The 14,047-nt window shown below is 35.5% G+C and overlaps 1 protein-coding gene across 1 annotated transcript in view; it reads right to left on the bottom strand.

Moving 5' to 3' along the window:
- Positions 1 to 958: 958 nt before the first annotated feature.
- Positions 959 to 14,047, bottom strand: part of LOC120772266 — a 188,275-nt gene continuing 175,186 nt past the window's right edge. Inside the window, exons 4-7 of the mRNA XM_040100772.1 lie at positions 5,688 to 5,886; positions 5,531 to 5,616; positions 5,205 to 5,460; positions 959 to 5,129 (exon numbers count right to left, since the gene is read on the bottom strand). Coding sequence (XP_039956706.1) covers positions 2,553 to 5,129; positions 5,205 to 5,460; positions 5,531 to 5,616; positions 5,688 to 5,886 — 3,118 coding nt within the window. The 3' untranslated portion in view covers positions 959 to 2,552. The remainder of the gene's footprint in view (positions 5,130 to 5,204; positions 5,461 to 5,530; positions 5,617 to 5,687; positions 5,887 to 14,047) is intronic.

Genomic DNA, 14,047 nt, shown 5'->3' with positions numbered 1-14,047 from the left:
TTGTAGTGCTCATTTTCAATAACGGCATTTGTTTCGTTGCAGTTGCCTAAAAAATAAAGAGTATGCCACAAAAATGTACGCACGAAGACTTAACTCATTTGGTATTCACCGCCATGTGACTGTATAAATACCTATAATTTGTTCATAATTACTAGGAGCAGCCATCATTAGATATGACGACAAACATTTTCAACATTGGTTTGTTTATAATGCTTAATATTGCAAAAAAAATATATTTTTTTTTAGTTTACTAAAGACATTTGGCGCGATATTCTGCTTAATTTCTTTTTTGAAGAATTTTTTAATAAAATTATTTTTCAGAATTTTTTCCAACTTTTTTTCAGAAAAAAAAATTTTTAAGAAATAATTTCATTGAAATTTAAAAAAAAAAATCTTTTAAGAAAAAATTTCATTGACCCTTAAAAAAAAATATTTTTAAGAAATAATTTCTTTAATTTCTTTTTTTAAGTATTATTTTAGAAAAAAAAATTTAAAGAAATTATTTTGAAAAAAGTTTTAACGAAATTAATTTATTGAATTTTTTTTTAGAAAAAAGTTTTTAACATTTGTTTACTGAAATTTCTTTAGAAAAAATTTTTTTAACGACACTTTATTTCGATTTTTGTAAAGAATATTTTTTCATTTCTTACAAAATTTTGTTTGTTTTTCGATTTTTTTTAAGTAAATACTTTATTGTGTTTAGCAACCAGCTATGCGCGCGCACCTAAATCATAAACAGCAAGTATAAATAAAATAATTACTTAAACTATTTACTTGTTTTGTCTTAGAATTGCCATTATCAGAATGCACCCTCTTTTTACATATTTTTATTCATTTAATTATAATTTTTTTTTTGCGTTTTCATCTCTATTTTTCATTTAATACTGCATTCCTTACCTTCAACAATTGCTTACTTCATTTCATTTATTTATATACACACATATGTATATATATTTTTTTTTTCTTCTTCTTTTGTTTTGTTTTGTTTGTGATAAAAGGTATTTGCTTAACAACTTTTAACTTCTCAAAAATTTTTTTATTATTATTATCGCTTTTCTTTCGCACTTTTTGCTTACTTAAAAGGTTAGTAGAATATTTTGGCTTTCACTTGCATTGCTTTCATTTCTCCTCCAACTCCTTCGCTTTATGCGCTTATTTTTACAGGACACAATCAATGCTTCGCGTTCATTTTTGATTTGTGTGTTTTCACCACTTAACGAGTACAAAACTTTATTTCTCATATATCGGCTTTTATAATTGGTTATATACTATATATGTATATGTATATGTATTGTGAACAGGAAGATATAGTTTTTTTTATAATTTTCATTTTCAATTGAAATTATTGATATTATTTATATATTTGTATATCGTGTGTAAACTTAAATAGTTAGTGATCTCTTACGCTTTACTGCTGTTTTAGCGCATTTTCTCTTTATATATATATATATATATGTACTAAATGTACTAACAAATAATTTGATGACATAACAGAACAAAAAAGTAGGTGAAACAACAGTTGTTTTCGTTGTTCTTATTATGATATGAAATGACATTGCAAAGTTATAAGAATATATATTGCAAAGTGATGGAGTTTTGTTGTTGGTTTGTTGCTTTGTTGGCAGAACTTTATTCGTGTTTTATTTTTTATATTTTTGAGTGGCAATTTGTTTAAGGAAAGTTGCAGCTGCTTGGTTGTTTAAATTGTTTTATTTTGTGGTGGCTGCTACATTTTTGAGTTATGCTGTTTATGCATTTAGGCGAATTACAAAAGCAAAATTAACTATGGTTTCGGCTTAGAACACAATTTTGTATTTCTTTTTTCAAGATTTAATTGGTGTGTGACTAAATTTTTAACAACGCATAGAAAGTGAGGTACTGAAAAACTTAATTTTTGAGCAAATTTCATAAAATTTTTTTAAGATTGGTGTTTGACCAAATTAAGTTAATACGCATTAAAAGTGAGGTTAGGTGATGAAAAATTTTTTTTTTTTGCAAAATGTTTGACCAAATTATGTTAATACGCATTAAAAGTGAGGTTAGGTTCTGAAAAACTAGTCTTTTTTTGGCAAAATGTTTGTTTTATATAATATATGCTTGGCTTTTTTTTTCCTTATTGGCGACCATTTCAGCACTTTTATAGTTTCTCTTATAAAACTCAAATCCGTCGGGCTCAGATAGGTTTAAATATATAAATGAAACAGTACTGCAAAGTGCTTTATATTTCCATGTTTTCAATTTTTAGGTTAACTTTTTGAGGCCTCACTTACGCTGCCACAAGCAACAACACAAATTATTTAAAGTTCGGCTTAATTTGCTTAAAAGCAGCTGCAACTTTGCGCCAACATCTCGCCAACTCACCACAGTTGTGTGCAACTCCATAAAACAGTGCGAAAATGTATAACAATTATGAAATGATGGTGAAAATGAATGAATGTGAAATGAAATTGAAGAAGAACAAAATAAAACGCCACATACGCGGCTGTCAGCGATTTAAAACACAGTGTTGCTGCTACGATAAATACCGACGCTTCGACTTGCCGCCTTACATCCTACTTCGTTGTGGCAACACCATTCGTTAGACTACTGGACGCATGCGCTTGCGCTGACGACGACTGCTGCTGCTGCATGCGCTGTTGCTGCTGTTGTTGTTGTTGCTGCTGTTGCTTCGTTTTGTCGAATATTTGCAGCTTGGACTTGACAGCACCTTCGCACACTGTCAAACGCTGCTGCGCCGGCTTCTTATCCAATTCGAAGCAGAATGCCTCATAATCCGAACTTAATGCCGCGTGCCGTTTGAAGTCGGTGTAACGTCGCATATCGTACGTGGCCAAATTGCTGAGGCCATACGAGCTGGTGGCTGCCATGGCGGCGGCGGCAGCTGTGGATGCGGCACTATTTGACGTACTTGTTGTGTGTGCGCTACCGCTGGCGCTTGTGGAGCCGCTGCGTAAAAATGCGCCACGACCAGGTCCGGGCGCCATGTCATCAGGTACTTGTCGCTTACGTTCGAAATATTCAACGATTGTTGCGATTTGTGCCGAACGCGTACTCGGTATAGCGGTGAACGAGCGGTCGTCCCATAGCAACGAATCGGAGCCGGCTAAACTGCTGATGTCATCGGAGCTGTCGGTGTAAATGGATGAGGTACGATTCTTGCAGTAGAGCAGTTGATTAACGGCGAAATTGTTGCGTTGCAACACTGAATGTATGCCCGAGTCGAGTGCTAAGCGATTCATTAGACCCATATCGATGGAGGTGGTCGAGGCTGCCGTCGCTGTTACATATGTGGTTGAGTTGTTGACGGCCGGGTCAGTATCCTCATTGAAACACGAGTAAAAACCGCTCTCAATGGAATCACGTCGCGTTAAAGTACCTTTATTCGGTAGCAAATCACACGGTTTAATTTCATGCAGCTCAAAATCGGGACATGACGAAACGGAGGCCGGTGTGGCTACCAACGAAGCCATTTGCGGTTGTGATGGTGGTGTAGGCGATGAAACAGCTAATGCCGTAATGTTGCTCGATATTTTTATTTTAGGCGGATCGGGCTCCTCACAACCATCCTCTGACGTGGAATACACTGTGCTGTTGCCGCAATCGACAGTCAAAGCTGACGATGCCGGGGTACATATAGTCGTCGCTGATGCCGTTGTTGGCGTCGCCAAGGCATTTGCAGCGGTTGTAGCCTCATCGATGTTGACATTGCCATTCCCGCTGCTGCACATGAAAAGCGGATGTGTGTAAAGCGAATTGGCGCGGTACTTGCGTGCGGCTGGCGTTGATAGGTGCAGCGCGCGTGGCTCAGCGGAATCATCGCTACTTGATTCGGCGTCGGCGCAGTTGCCGCCACCATCGCCATCGGGCTCACCGTCGGATGCACAGTCATCGCAGTCGTCATCATCTTCGACCACGGACGCGTCTGTAGTCGAGACGGGACCATGTGCCGTTGCTTTCAGTTCGCTAACGCTGAATTTGCGCGTCAATTGCGGCGATGAGGGTAAGCTCTTTGGTTCATTTGGGGTGGCGGGCATACCACGACCAACGCCGCCGGCGCTTAAACGTGCGGCCACAGCACTGCCAACTTCGCTCGTTGTCACCGTTTTGTTTGTGCTTTTTGCCAACTCAGCTGCCAATTCTTTGAAGAACGGCGCGGACATTTCAAAACACGAACTGAACAGATCACCCACACCGGCGGCATACGTTTTCGGATTAGCGCCGAGTATCTTTTTGACACCACGCAACTGTGCCAGCGTGGTGAATGGATTACTCTTCACACCATTGTGATCGGAACGGATGGGTTTGTAGTGTGGATCCTTCAAGCACATAGTTTCGGCGACTTTACGCAATGTCAATGCGGCTGTTTGCTGCGTCGGTGGTTTAATCGCAGGTGACGGCACTTGTGTGGCGTCCACGGCGGCGACAGAAACATACGGCGGTTGTGTGGACTTCTCGCTGCCACCATTTATGCGCGACAGTGCGGGCGGAGTTGGTGAGTGTGTGGACGAGCGTTGCCGTTGCATTTGATGACAGCGCGCCTTATCGCTCGGCGTCGTGTGTAGTGGAAAATGTATAATGTTTTCGCTATACGAACGTCGATGCTGTTGTAATTGCAGATCGGCTTCTAGCTTTTTGGTCACACGCCGTACACGCGTCTCCAATACATGATCCTCGAATTCGTTGTATTCCGTTGACGAGCCATTCGGTGTTTGATATGGTGTGGTGCTGCCACCTGTGCCGTCATTTTTACCGTTAGGGAAACGGAAGCCGTTCTCATCTAACTCCTTGTAATTCTGCGTCGTGGCAGTACCGGCGGGCGCAGTTTGAATAACCGGCGCTTTCAACGCAGTGGCACTCTTGCGACAACTACAACAACTGGCATTGTTGTGTAGTGTACTGCTGGAGTAGCATTGTCGCAAGCAGTCGTTTTTGTGACTCGCCGTTGAGTTATCGTGTGCAGCATCCGACGCTGCACCGTTAACTGAACTATTCAACTCTAGTGAATTTAGTAGGCTCGATGTATTCAGCGACGAGTTGCAGTCACCATTACAGCCATTCTCATGATCCTGCATTATTTGCTTCAGCTTCTTGACAGCTTCGTGGAAAGTCGGGCGACTTTTGGCTTCGTACTGCGTTGTGTGTGATAAAAAGAGAGAGAAAATTTATGATATATCTCATAAATTCAAAAAAATAATGCAACTTACGATGCAGCAGTAGAAAGCCAAGCGTAGAAATACCGCAGGTGTGTCCATGGGACATAGCTCGGCGAAAGCCAAATAATCCAAACCGAAGGCGTCAGTGCGTGGCATCACATCCGGATCGGCGACTATGCGTGCGATTATCTCGCATTGAATTATGCCAAAGGAGAAGACATCGCTTGTCTGATCATACCATTGACCCTTGAGGCACTCGGGGCTTACCCAATAAGGTGAGCCGACTGTGTCGAGGCGCGTTTTGCCGCTATAAAAATGTTAATGTATGCTATATAAATATCTGTATGCTATACTCATATGTGTAGTGGTTGACTTACTGCTTATCTGGTATTTTAGCCGCCAAACCGAAATCGCCTACGACTGCATCAAATTGTCCATCGGGCATATTCCGTATTAACACATTCTAGAAGTAAATTCAATTATGATTTTTTAATATTATCGAAAATATTATTGATTTTTTTTCTTTTAACGAACTTTGCTTGTTAAGTCGCGATGGAAAATGCCCGCGTCGTGCACATACGCCATGCCATTCGCAATGCCCAGCGCCAGTCTTAGTTTCATAGCAGCAGTCAGGACCGCCTCTTGGTTCGCCAGTAGCTGCTCCAGCGAACCGCCTTCGATGTACTCAGTAAGGGCATGCAGCTGACCTTCTTGCACACAGACACCCATAAAACTGCAAATATACAAAAGTGGAAAATGGAAATTTTAAAATCGTGTTTGATAAGAGAAAATTAAATTGTTGTGTTGTATATACATATGGATATAATTTTATTTTAGAGTATTTTATGATTACATAATATCGGGGCATAATTAACTGTAGTTAATAAACATTAACATTTTATTTATTTAGAGTCATACTTTGTAGAAAATGGTCGGACGAAAGCATGCCCAACGATTGGAATTTAAGTGTGCTGTGCCCAATTCCCAAAAAAAGAGATCCCACAATCTGCGCCAACTACCGTCGGATAAGCCTCATCAACATCGCATATAAGGTTTTATCGAGCACGGATAGCACGAAAAGGAGCTGCCCTTATGCCGCTATGTCCGAATTTAGTATCCCTGCACTAATACGACTGTGTAGGCTGTCGTTGAGCAGCACCACAATCTCCGTCAGAATCGGGAAGGACCTCCGCCACTCTCTATCGTATGACTTCTTCGATCTTTTGTTGGAAAAAGTAATACGAACTGGAGAGCTAAATAGAGAAGGTACCATCTTCTAAAAGAGTGTTCAGCTGATGGCGTACGATGATGATAGTGATATCATTCGCCTCAATACCCCGTTAGTTCTGCTTTCTCCAAACTGGATAAGGAAGCAAAGTAAATGAGTCTGGCAGTGAACGAGGGCAAGACGAAATATCTCCTGTCATTGAACAAACAGTCGTCGCACTCGCGGCTTGGCTCTCACGTCAATGTTGACAGTCACAACTTTGAAGTGGTAGATAATTTCGTTTATCTTGGAACCAGTATCAACACCACTAATATTTGTCAGCCTGGAAATCCAACGCAGAATAACTCTTGCCAACAGGTGCTACTTCGGACTGAGGTGCCAATTGAGAAGTAAAGTCCTCTCTCAACAAACAGAGACCAATCTCTACTAGTCACTCATCAGCCCCGTCCTGCTAAATGGTGCAGATGTATGGACGATGACAACCGCTGATGAGTAAGCGTTACGAGGTTCTGCAGAAGATTTATGGTCCTTTGCGCATTGGCAACGACGAATACCGCAGTCGTTGAGGTGTACGAGATAAACACAGACATTGACATAGTTCAGCGAATTAAGAGTCGCTGTACGTTGGCTAGGTCATGTCGTCCGAATGGCTCTGAGAGTATTCGACGCAGTACCCGCCGGGGGAAGTAGAGGAAGAGGAAGAACTCCACTCCGTTGAAAAGACCAGCAGGAGAAGGACCTGGCTACAATAAAAACCTCTAATTGGCGACAAAAAGCGAAAAGAAAGAACGTCTGACGCGCTGTTGTAACTCGGCTATACCTACGTAAGCGGTCTCTACGCAAATAAAAAAGAAGAATACATAGTATAAGCTAGCAAAAACTTATCAGAAATTTATTTATGATTTTCCGTCCATTGCTCTGACAGTACACGTATGTACATATATTATCATAAAAAAACTAAATTTAATTTAAGGTTATTTTATCGGATTAGATTAGTATTAAAACAATTGATTAATGACTTTATTATCTTCACAAGTCAAATCGATAAGAGCGCCAAGGTTGCGATTAGATTATGATAATCTATGAACTGATTAGTTATTCAAGATTAACTGAGGACTAGAACTTTGATCCGGGTAGTTATAATAGGAAAATCATAACGGAAATTCCCAGAACAGAATATACACTTTGTTAATTTCTTTACTTATAAACTATAACTAGATGGTATTTTATTAGTCTGACTCCATTAATTAATCTCGTAATTTTCGGAGATACCACATCTGGAGAAAATATTTTCAACCAAACAGATAATTCAAGGCCTCAACCAAAAACCTCCCCTCGAGAGGGCGATCCTCGTAGCATTGAACTTGTCAAAAGCCTCTGACACAGTCAATCACAAAACGGTACTTGAGAACATCGAAAAATCTACTATCTATGAACTACCTGAGCGATCATCCGTACTGTTTCGAGGTACATAAATACTCTAAATCGAAAAGAATTAAACAGGGGGTTCCACAGGGGGTTCCGCAGGGTGGTTCCTCTCCCCGTTGCTGTTTAACTTCCATATTTCGAAACTCCCTCAACCAGCAGAGGGAGTTTTTATCACCTTATACGCAGATGATTGCACGATAATGACCTCGAGCAATGGAATCGATGGAATATGTTCAAAGTTAAACAACTATCTCTCCGACCTAAATCCACAGCGTACATATTCACCAACTGGACTTGACCTTAATATTGCCGTCGATGGCAGTGGATGCGACACTCGACAGCCTGTGCTCCTTCACTCTTCACACCACCGTGATTATTGTCAAAGTACAAAGTACAGAGGCAATCGTTCGGCCGATCCTTAACTATGCCGCAAAATATGGTCGCCTGAATAAAATGAAACGCAGGCGAGGAAGCTTTAGACATGCCAGAATACTGCATTGCGGACGATACCGGAATACCTCTTGATGTCTCCTATCGAACGTCTACATGGTGAGGCCTGTTTACTCCCAGTTAGTTAAGGAGCATAAAGAACTCCTCTCAAAGCAGTCTGCAGTTACCGGCTTGAAGCGGAACCGCCTCCTAGGATCATCAAGAGATCCTTCCCCAACTAAGTCGACAACAATACGGTGACCAGGCTTCGAACACAACTAACTTCAGACATGCACTCAACGTCATTCACAATGGAGCTATAAACACTCCCTCTTAGTCGATGGCGTACTTGGAGTCGAACCACTACCAATTGCGAGATCGAGAATGACCCTTGCACAGCTTCATTCTGGATAATGTAGCAGGTTAAACTCCTGCTTATCCGACATACCAAATCCCCGCACCACCTCTTTGCACGCCCAGCTAACCCTATACATCTGACACCACTCTTCTTATGATCCAACCACGTTGGAACGGCATGTTTCCTGGGCCAACTGTTGCATGACCTCGATGACAAATTAATTGAACCGTTACAACAATAACACTAAGTTTCCTACAATTAGCAGCTCAAAATCGGCAAGCCTCATTTTACCTTTGTACCTTGTATTGTATTGAAAGAAAAGGACGTCTCCAAAATTTCTGATCGATATCTCATTATATGCATATATGTATGTATGTACATAAAATTTTAGGCTTCCGCTATCAATTATAACCAATATATAACCTTTTTATAGACAAAATTCAAATTTAGTTTCAATATTAGCGGTTTCTATCATATCGGCTTTTCCTTTGCTTGTAAACTTATGAAAAGTGATGTTAAGTTATTTTGAATTTTAGGCGACGATATTAAGAATACATCAGCCGGACTTTGAGTTCAACTGATTCACTCACTTAATCTTGATAAATCTTATCTTTATGTATCTGTTTATTATTTGCTCAAATCCAGCGCAATTTATGAGCGTAAAAAATGAAGAGTAAATCACAAAAACTGTTTATCATGTAGACATTTTGCAAAATAAGTAATGGGGAATACTTGAAAAATTAATTGTGCAATCAGTAGGCAATTGAAAATGAAATAAAAGCAGCAATTAATATGTGAGCACTGGCCCGAGGTGTAACGAAGTCAATCGCATTGGACAATGAACCTGACGCTGGCGTTGCAAGCACATGAAACAAAATGTGAAAAATTAAAACTGAACTGATTTTTTTTGTGGAAAAATTCAATAAAAACTTTTTTCGGAAAAAGTTAAATAATTTTTTTTTTATGGAAATTTCAATTATTTTTCTATTAATTTTTTTTTTTGAAAAATGCAATATTTTTTTTCGAAAATTAAAATTTTTTTTTTGGAAAAATGCAATAAAAATTTATTTTTTTTTTCGAAAAATGCAATAAAAAATTTAGGCAAATAAACACTTTTATTGCATAAATGCATACATAAATACCTCGAATAAGCAGAGACGCACTTAAGCGAGCAAGCGTGCATTTATAGCGGCTTTTACGAGCATCAATGCGCAAAATTGCAGATAACGGTAAAGTATTTATAGCGCCTAAAGCAGACAGACAACGCTGTTTTCGCACTGGCTCATTGCAGCATAGGTGAGCTGTGCGTAGTTTTCATAAATAATTTTATCCATTTTCTGAATTATGATTTTCTGACTTATGCTTCATTTCACGAATGCCTTGCACGCACGCGCTAACTGTTTCCAAACTATTTATGAGCACTTAAAATTTTTGAAAATTCACTTTGTACATAATTTTTTGTTTTTGTTGTTGTTGTTACATTAAACGCACTTGCACAAGTGAAATAACAGTTTTTAAGCTTAATGACTGGCAATAAATTTGATTATTATCCGCCAGTCAAGTAGCGCGTTGTGGCCGGTTGCGTGTTGGGGGAGCGCGGAGGAGACTTGCGAATTTCTCGCGCAGTAATTTTGCTTAAACGGGCATTGCTGTGAAAAATGATTAGTTGAAACTGAAGAAATAATAATTTTAATGAAAATATGGATTTATGCATGTACATATGTATATATGTATGTAGGCTTGCCACTATAAAGTATTCAGCTTCAGGCAACTTTCACTGAACGGCAGAAGAGTGGCAGTAAGGAATTTTTCGAAACATTTTTGTTTCTGCAAGATGATCTCTGCAGCAACGCAACGCAACCTCCACACACACATACACATTCAAAGCCTCGCTAGCATTCACTTTTCATACAAAGTTCGCTGGTGTAAGCTTACAAGTCAAAGTCAAATTGCGTGTGTTTACGAACGCTGAGCAAAATGTTGACAGGCGTGCGTCCTTAACCTTTGCCAGCGAACACACAGTAAAAAACGCACACACATACTAAGTAATTTTTCGATTTTGTTTTTGCATTTTATTTCCTTTCAGGCCAATTTTTAATTGTTGTGTTCGGCTGTGACCACAGCGCGGCAATTAAAGGCTGATTTAAATTTAATGTGTTCAACCTGTACGTGAGTGGCAAGACAAAATAAAGCGCTGTTTACACAGCCGTATACCCTATTCACGCACTCAAACACATACATACATATGTACATACCCTCATACATACAGACACATATTAAATATTCATGCGTTTGCTCATACTCGCGCAGCTCCGCGGCCAACCCGGTAATTTTTGTAACTTCTGTCACATGGCTGTCAGGCACACATTTATTTATATTATTTAAGGTACTCAAAACTTTTAATTGACAGCTTTTCATACACACACTTTTATGTACATATGTATGTGCATAGCTGTGTGTAGCTATGCGTCTGTTTGTTCGGCTTCAAAGTGAAGCGGAAATTCGCCAAAAACTGTCAAGTCACAAAAATAATAGCGAATATCGGCGACCACCAATACTGGCGCGAGCGCATTAAAAGGCAAGCGATAAAAATTCCCAAAATAAAAAGCGAAGCAGTGGAAGACACATTTATCAATAAGCGAAAAAATGCATCAACGTAAATATTTTTGGCAGTTCATAAACATTTGGATACATTACGTACTACGTATATGTGTGCCATATGTGTGTATCAATGGCAGCGAGCGTACAGTACGGCACAAAAGTATTCAAAAATATAGAAATATAAAAATTTTCATGACGGTACTGAAGAAAATATAAACAATTAAAGAAAAACATAAATTTTAAAATACTAAAAAAAACAATTCATAATTAAAAAAAATAAAGTAAAAAAAAAAATTGTAAAATGAAATAATAAAAATATATACATATGTTCATATGTATATAAAAAAAATAAAAATATATAAAAAATAATAAAAAAATATATGTATAAAAAAATAATAAAAAATTAAAAACAATAAAAAAATAATGAAGTAAAATAATTGAAGAGAATGAAGTAAAGAGAAAATCTAAAAGACCACAAAAGTAAAACAATTAACAAAAAAATTAAAATTATAAAAAAATTTAAAAAATTAAGTGATAAAGCTAAAATTAATATTGTATAAACATTAATTAAAAATAAAAAAAGCTGTTGTAATAAATTTGTTATTTTGTGTTAGCAATATTTAAAATAAATAATAAAAATATATATATACAAAAAAAATAAAAAAATATATCAAAAAAATAATAAAAAAATTAAAAAAAAACAATAAAAAAATAATGAAGTAAAATAATTGAAGAGAATGAAGTAAAGAGAAAAATCTAAAAGACCACAAAAGTAAAAACAATTAACAAAAAAAAAATTAAAATTATAAAAAAATTTAATAAATTAAGTGATAAAGCTAAAATTAATATAGTATAAACATTAATTAAAAATAAAAAAAGCTGTTGTAATAAATTTGTTATTTTGTGTTAGCAAATGGAAAAGTTCAGTGCGACACTAAAGTGTTCAGAAGATTAGAAAACATTAATTTTTTATAAAGGCAGCGAGTAAACTTCTATAAAAAATTAAAAAAGAATAAAAATTTTAAAATAATAAGAAATAAAAAATTAAAAAAAAATTTTAACGAAAAACATAAACAAATATTAAATACAAGAAAAAACATTAAACAATAAAAATTTAGTAATAAAGCTAAAATTAAAATAACAGAAGCTATTGTTATAAATTTGTAATTTTTTAAAAAAAAATTAAGAAATAAATACAAAAAATTAAGAGAAAAAATAAAAAAGAACAATCAATAGAAAACACGAATTGCAAAGAGAAACATTTTTCAAAAAATCGGAATAAAAGTATTAAGAAGCTTAGAAAATTTTAAATTTTTAATGAAGAAAAATTAAAAAAAATAATTGAAGAGAAAAAAATAAACTTTTAAAGAAAAAAAAAAAATAAAAAGAAATATCAAGAGAGAACACAAAAGTAAAAAAATACCAACAAAATTTAAAATTAATTATTTTTTAAATTATAATTAAAATAAATTAAATAAATACATATAGAATACTAAAAAATAATTTAAAGTAACAAAACCTTTTGTAAAAAATTATAGTGATTTTGTGGCACCAAGAAAAAAATATTTAAAAAACATCGAAAGATATGTACAGTGCGGCACAAAAGTATTCAGAAGCTTAAAAAACTAAACTTTTAATAAAGACAGCGAACAAAAAAAAATTAAAAGAGAGAAAAAAATGAAAAAAGATTAAGAGAAAAAATAAAAAAATTGAAGAGATAAAAAAATTCAGGAGAAAAAAATAAAAAAGAAAAATCAAGAGAGAAAACAAAAATAAAACCAATTATCAAAAAGATTAAAATTAAAAATGTTTTTTAATTAAAATTAAAATAAATTAAAATACAAGCAGTAAAATTAAAATAGTAAAAACATAAAATATAAAAAAATAAAATATAAAAAAAATAAAAAAAATATAAAAAAATATATATAAAAAATATATATATAAAAAATTATTTTAAGTAATCAATTAAGATGTAGTCAACAATAAAGTTTAGAAATTTTTTATATTACAAAAAAAAATTATAAAAAATTAATATTTTGGAATCACATTCATTTTTATCTATCGAGATAAACAAAAAATTTTAAACATAAATGTGAACAATTTAATTTTATATGTTAATGAGAAATTAGTAAAATTAAGCAATTATTTTTGAACTAAAAAAATATTTACTGTGCACATATGTATCTATGTTTTTAATTTTTTATAATTAACACAATTTTGTTGGCCACTGTACCCAAAAGTGTCATGTATGCATATTTTTTTTTTTTCGTACTTCAAATTTACAATTTCGTACTTGATTCGCAATGTTGTTGACTTATTCACTGCCGATACCGTTTGTCTGTTGCGCTGCTGATATCAATCTATGTATAAATCAATGGCGCAACGAGCAGATTGAATAAATAACTGACAAATACGTGCAACAACATAACACTTTTATCGCCAGACGAGCCAGCACCTTTACACTCAAACATAAATTTCTGTGCACCTAGTCAAAAAAATTTGGTGGAATTCTTTATAAAAAAATTTTTTTTATTATTATTGCGGTATTATTGCAGCACATTTTTTATCTTAAGGATAATAAACGAAATTTTATGATTGATATAACTAATTGTTTGTTTGAGCGGGAAATATTCATTTTATGAACCGCGATAACAACTCTGGAAATTATATAAAGGGTGATCCCATTAGAGGTACTTTTTTCAATAGACTTTTTTGACAGATCACGCGCGAGTCTTTGCAACACAAAGAATAATTTTGGTGTTCGGAACACATAACGAAGAAGAAGAGAAACTGTAGTTTTTAAAAGAACAGATGATGACCCTTATAAGAGCTCTCAAAGAGTGACTAACT

This window comes from Bactrocera tryoni, chromosome 1 (assembly GCF_016617805.1).
Source record: "Bactrocera tryoni isolate S06 chromosome 1, CSIRO_BtryS06_freeze2, whole genome shotgun sequence".
Classification (NCBI taxonomy): Eukaryota; Metazoa; Arthropoda; class Insecta; order Diptera; family Tephritidae; genus Bactrocera; species Bactrocera tryoni.
The sequence above is the reverse complement of the archived record's forward strand: the minus strand, read 5'-3'. Positions and strand labels throughout refer to the sequence as shown.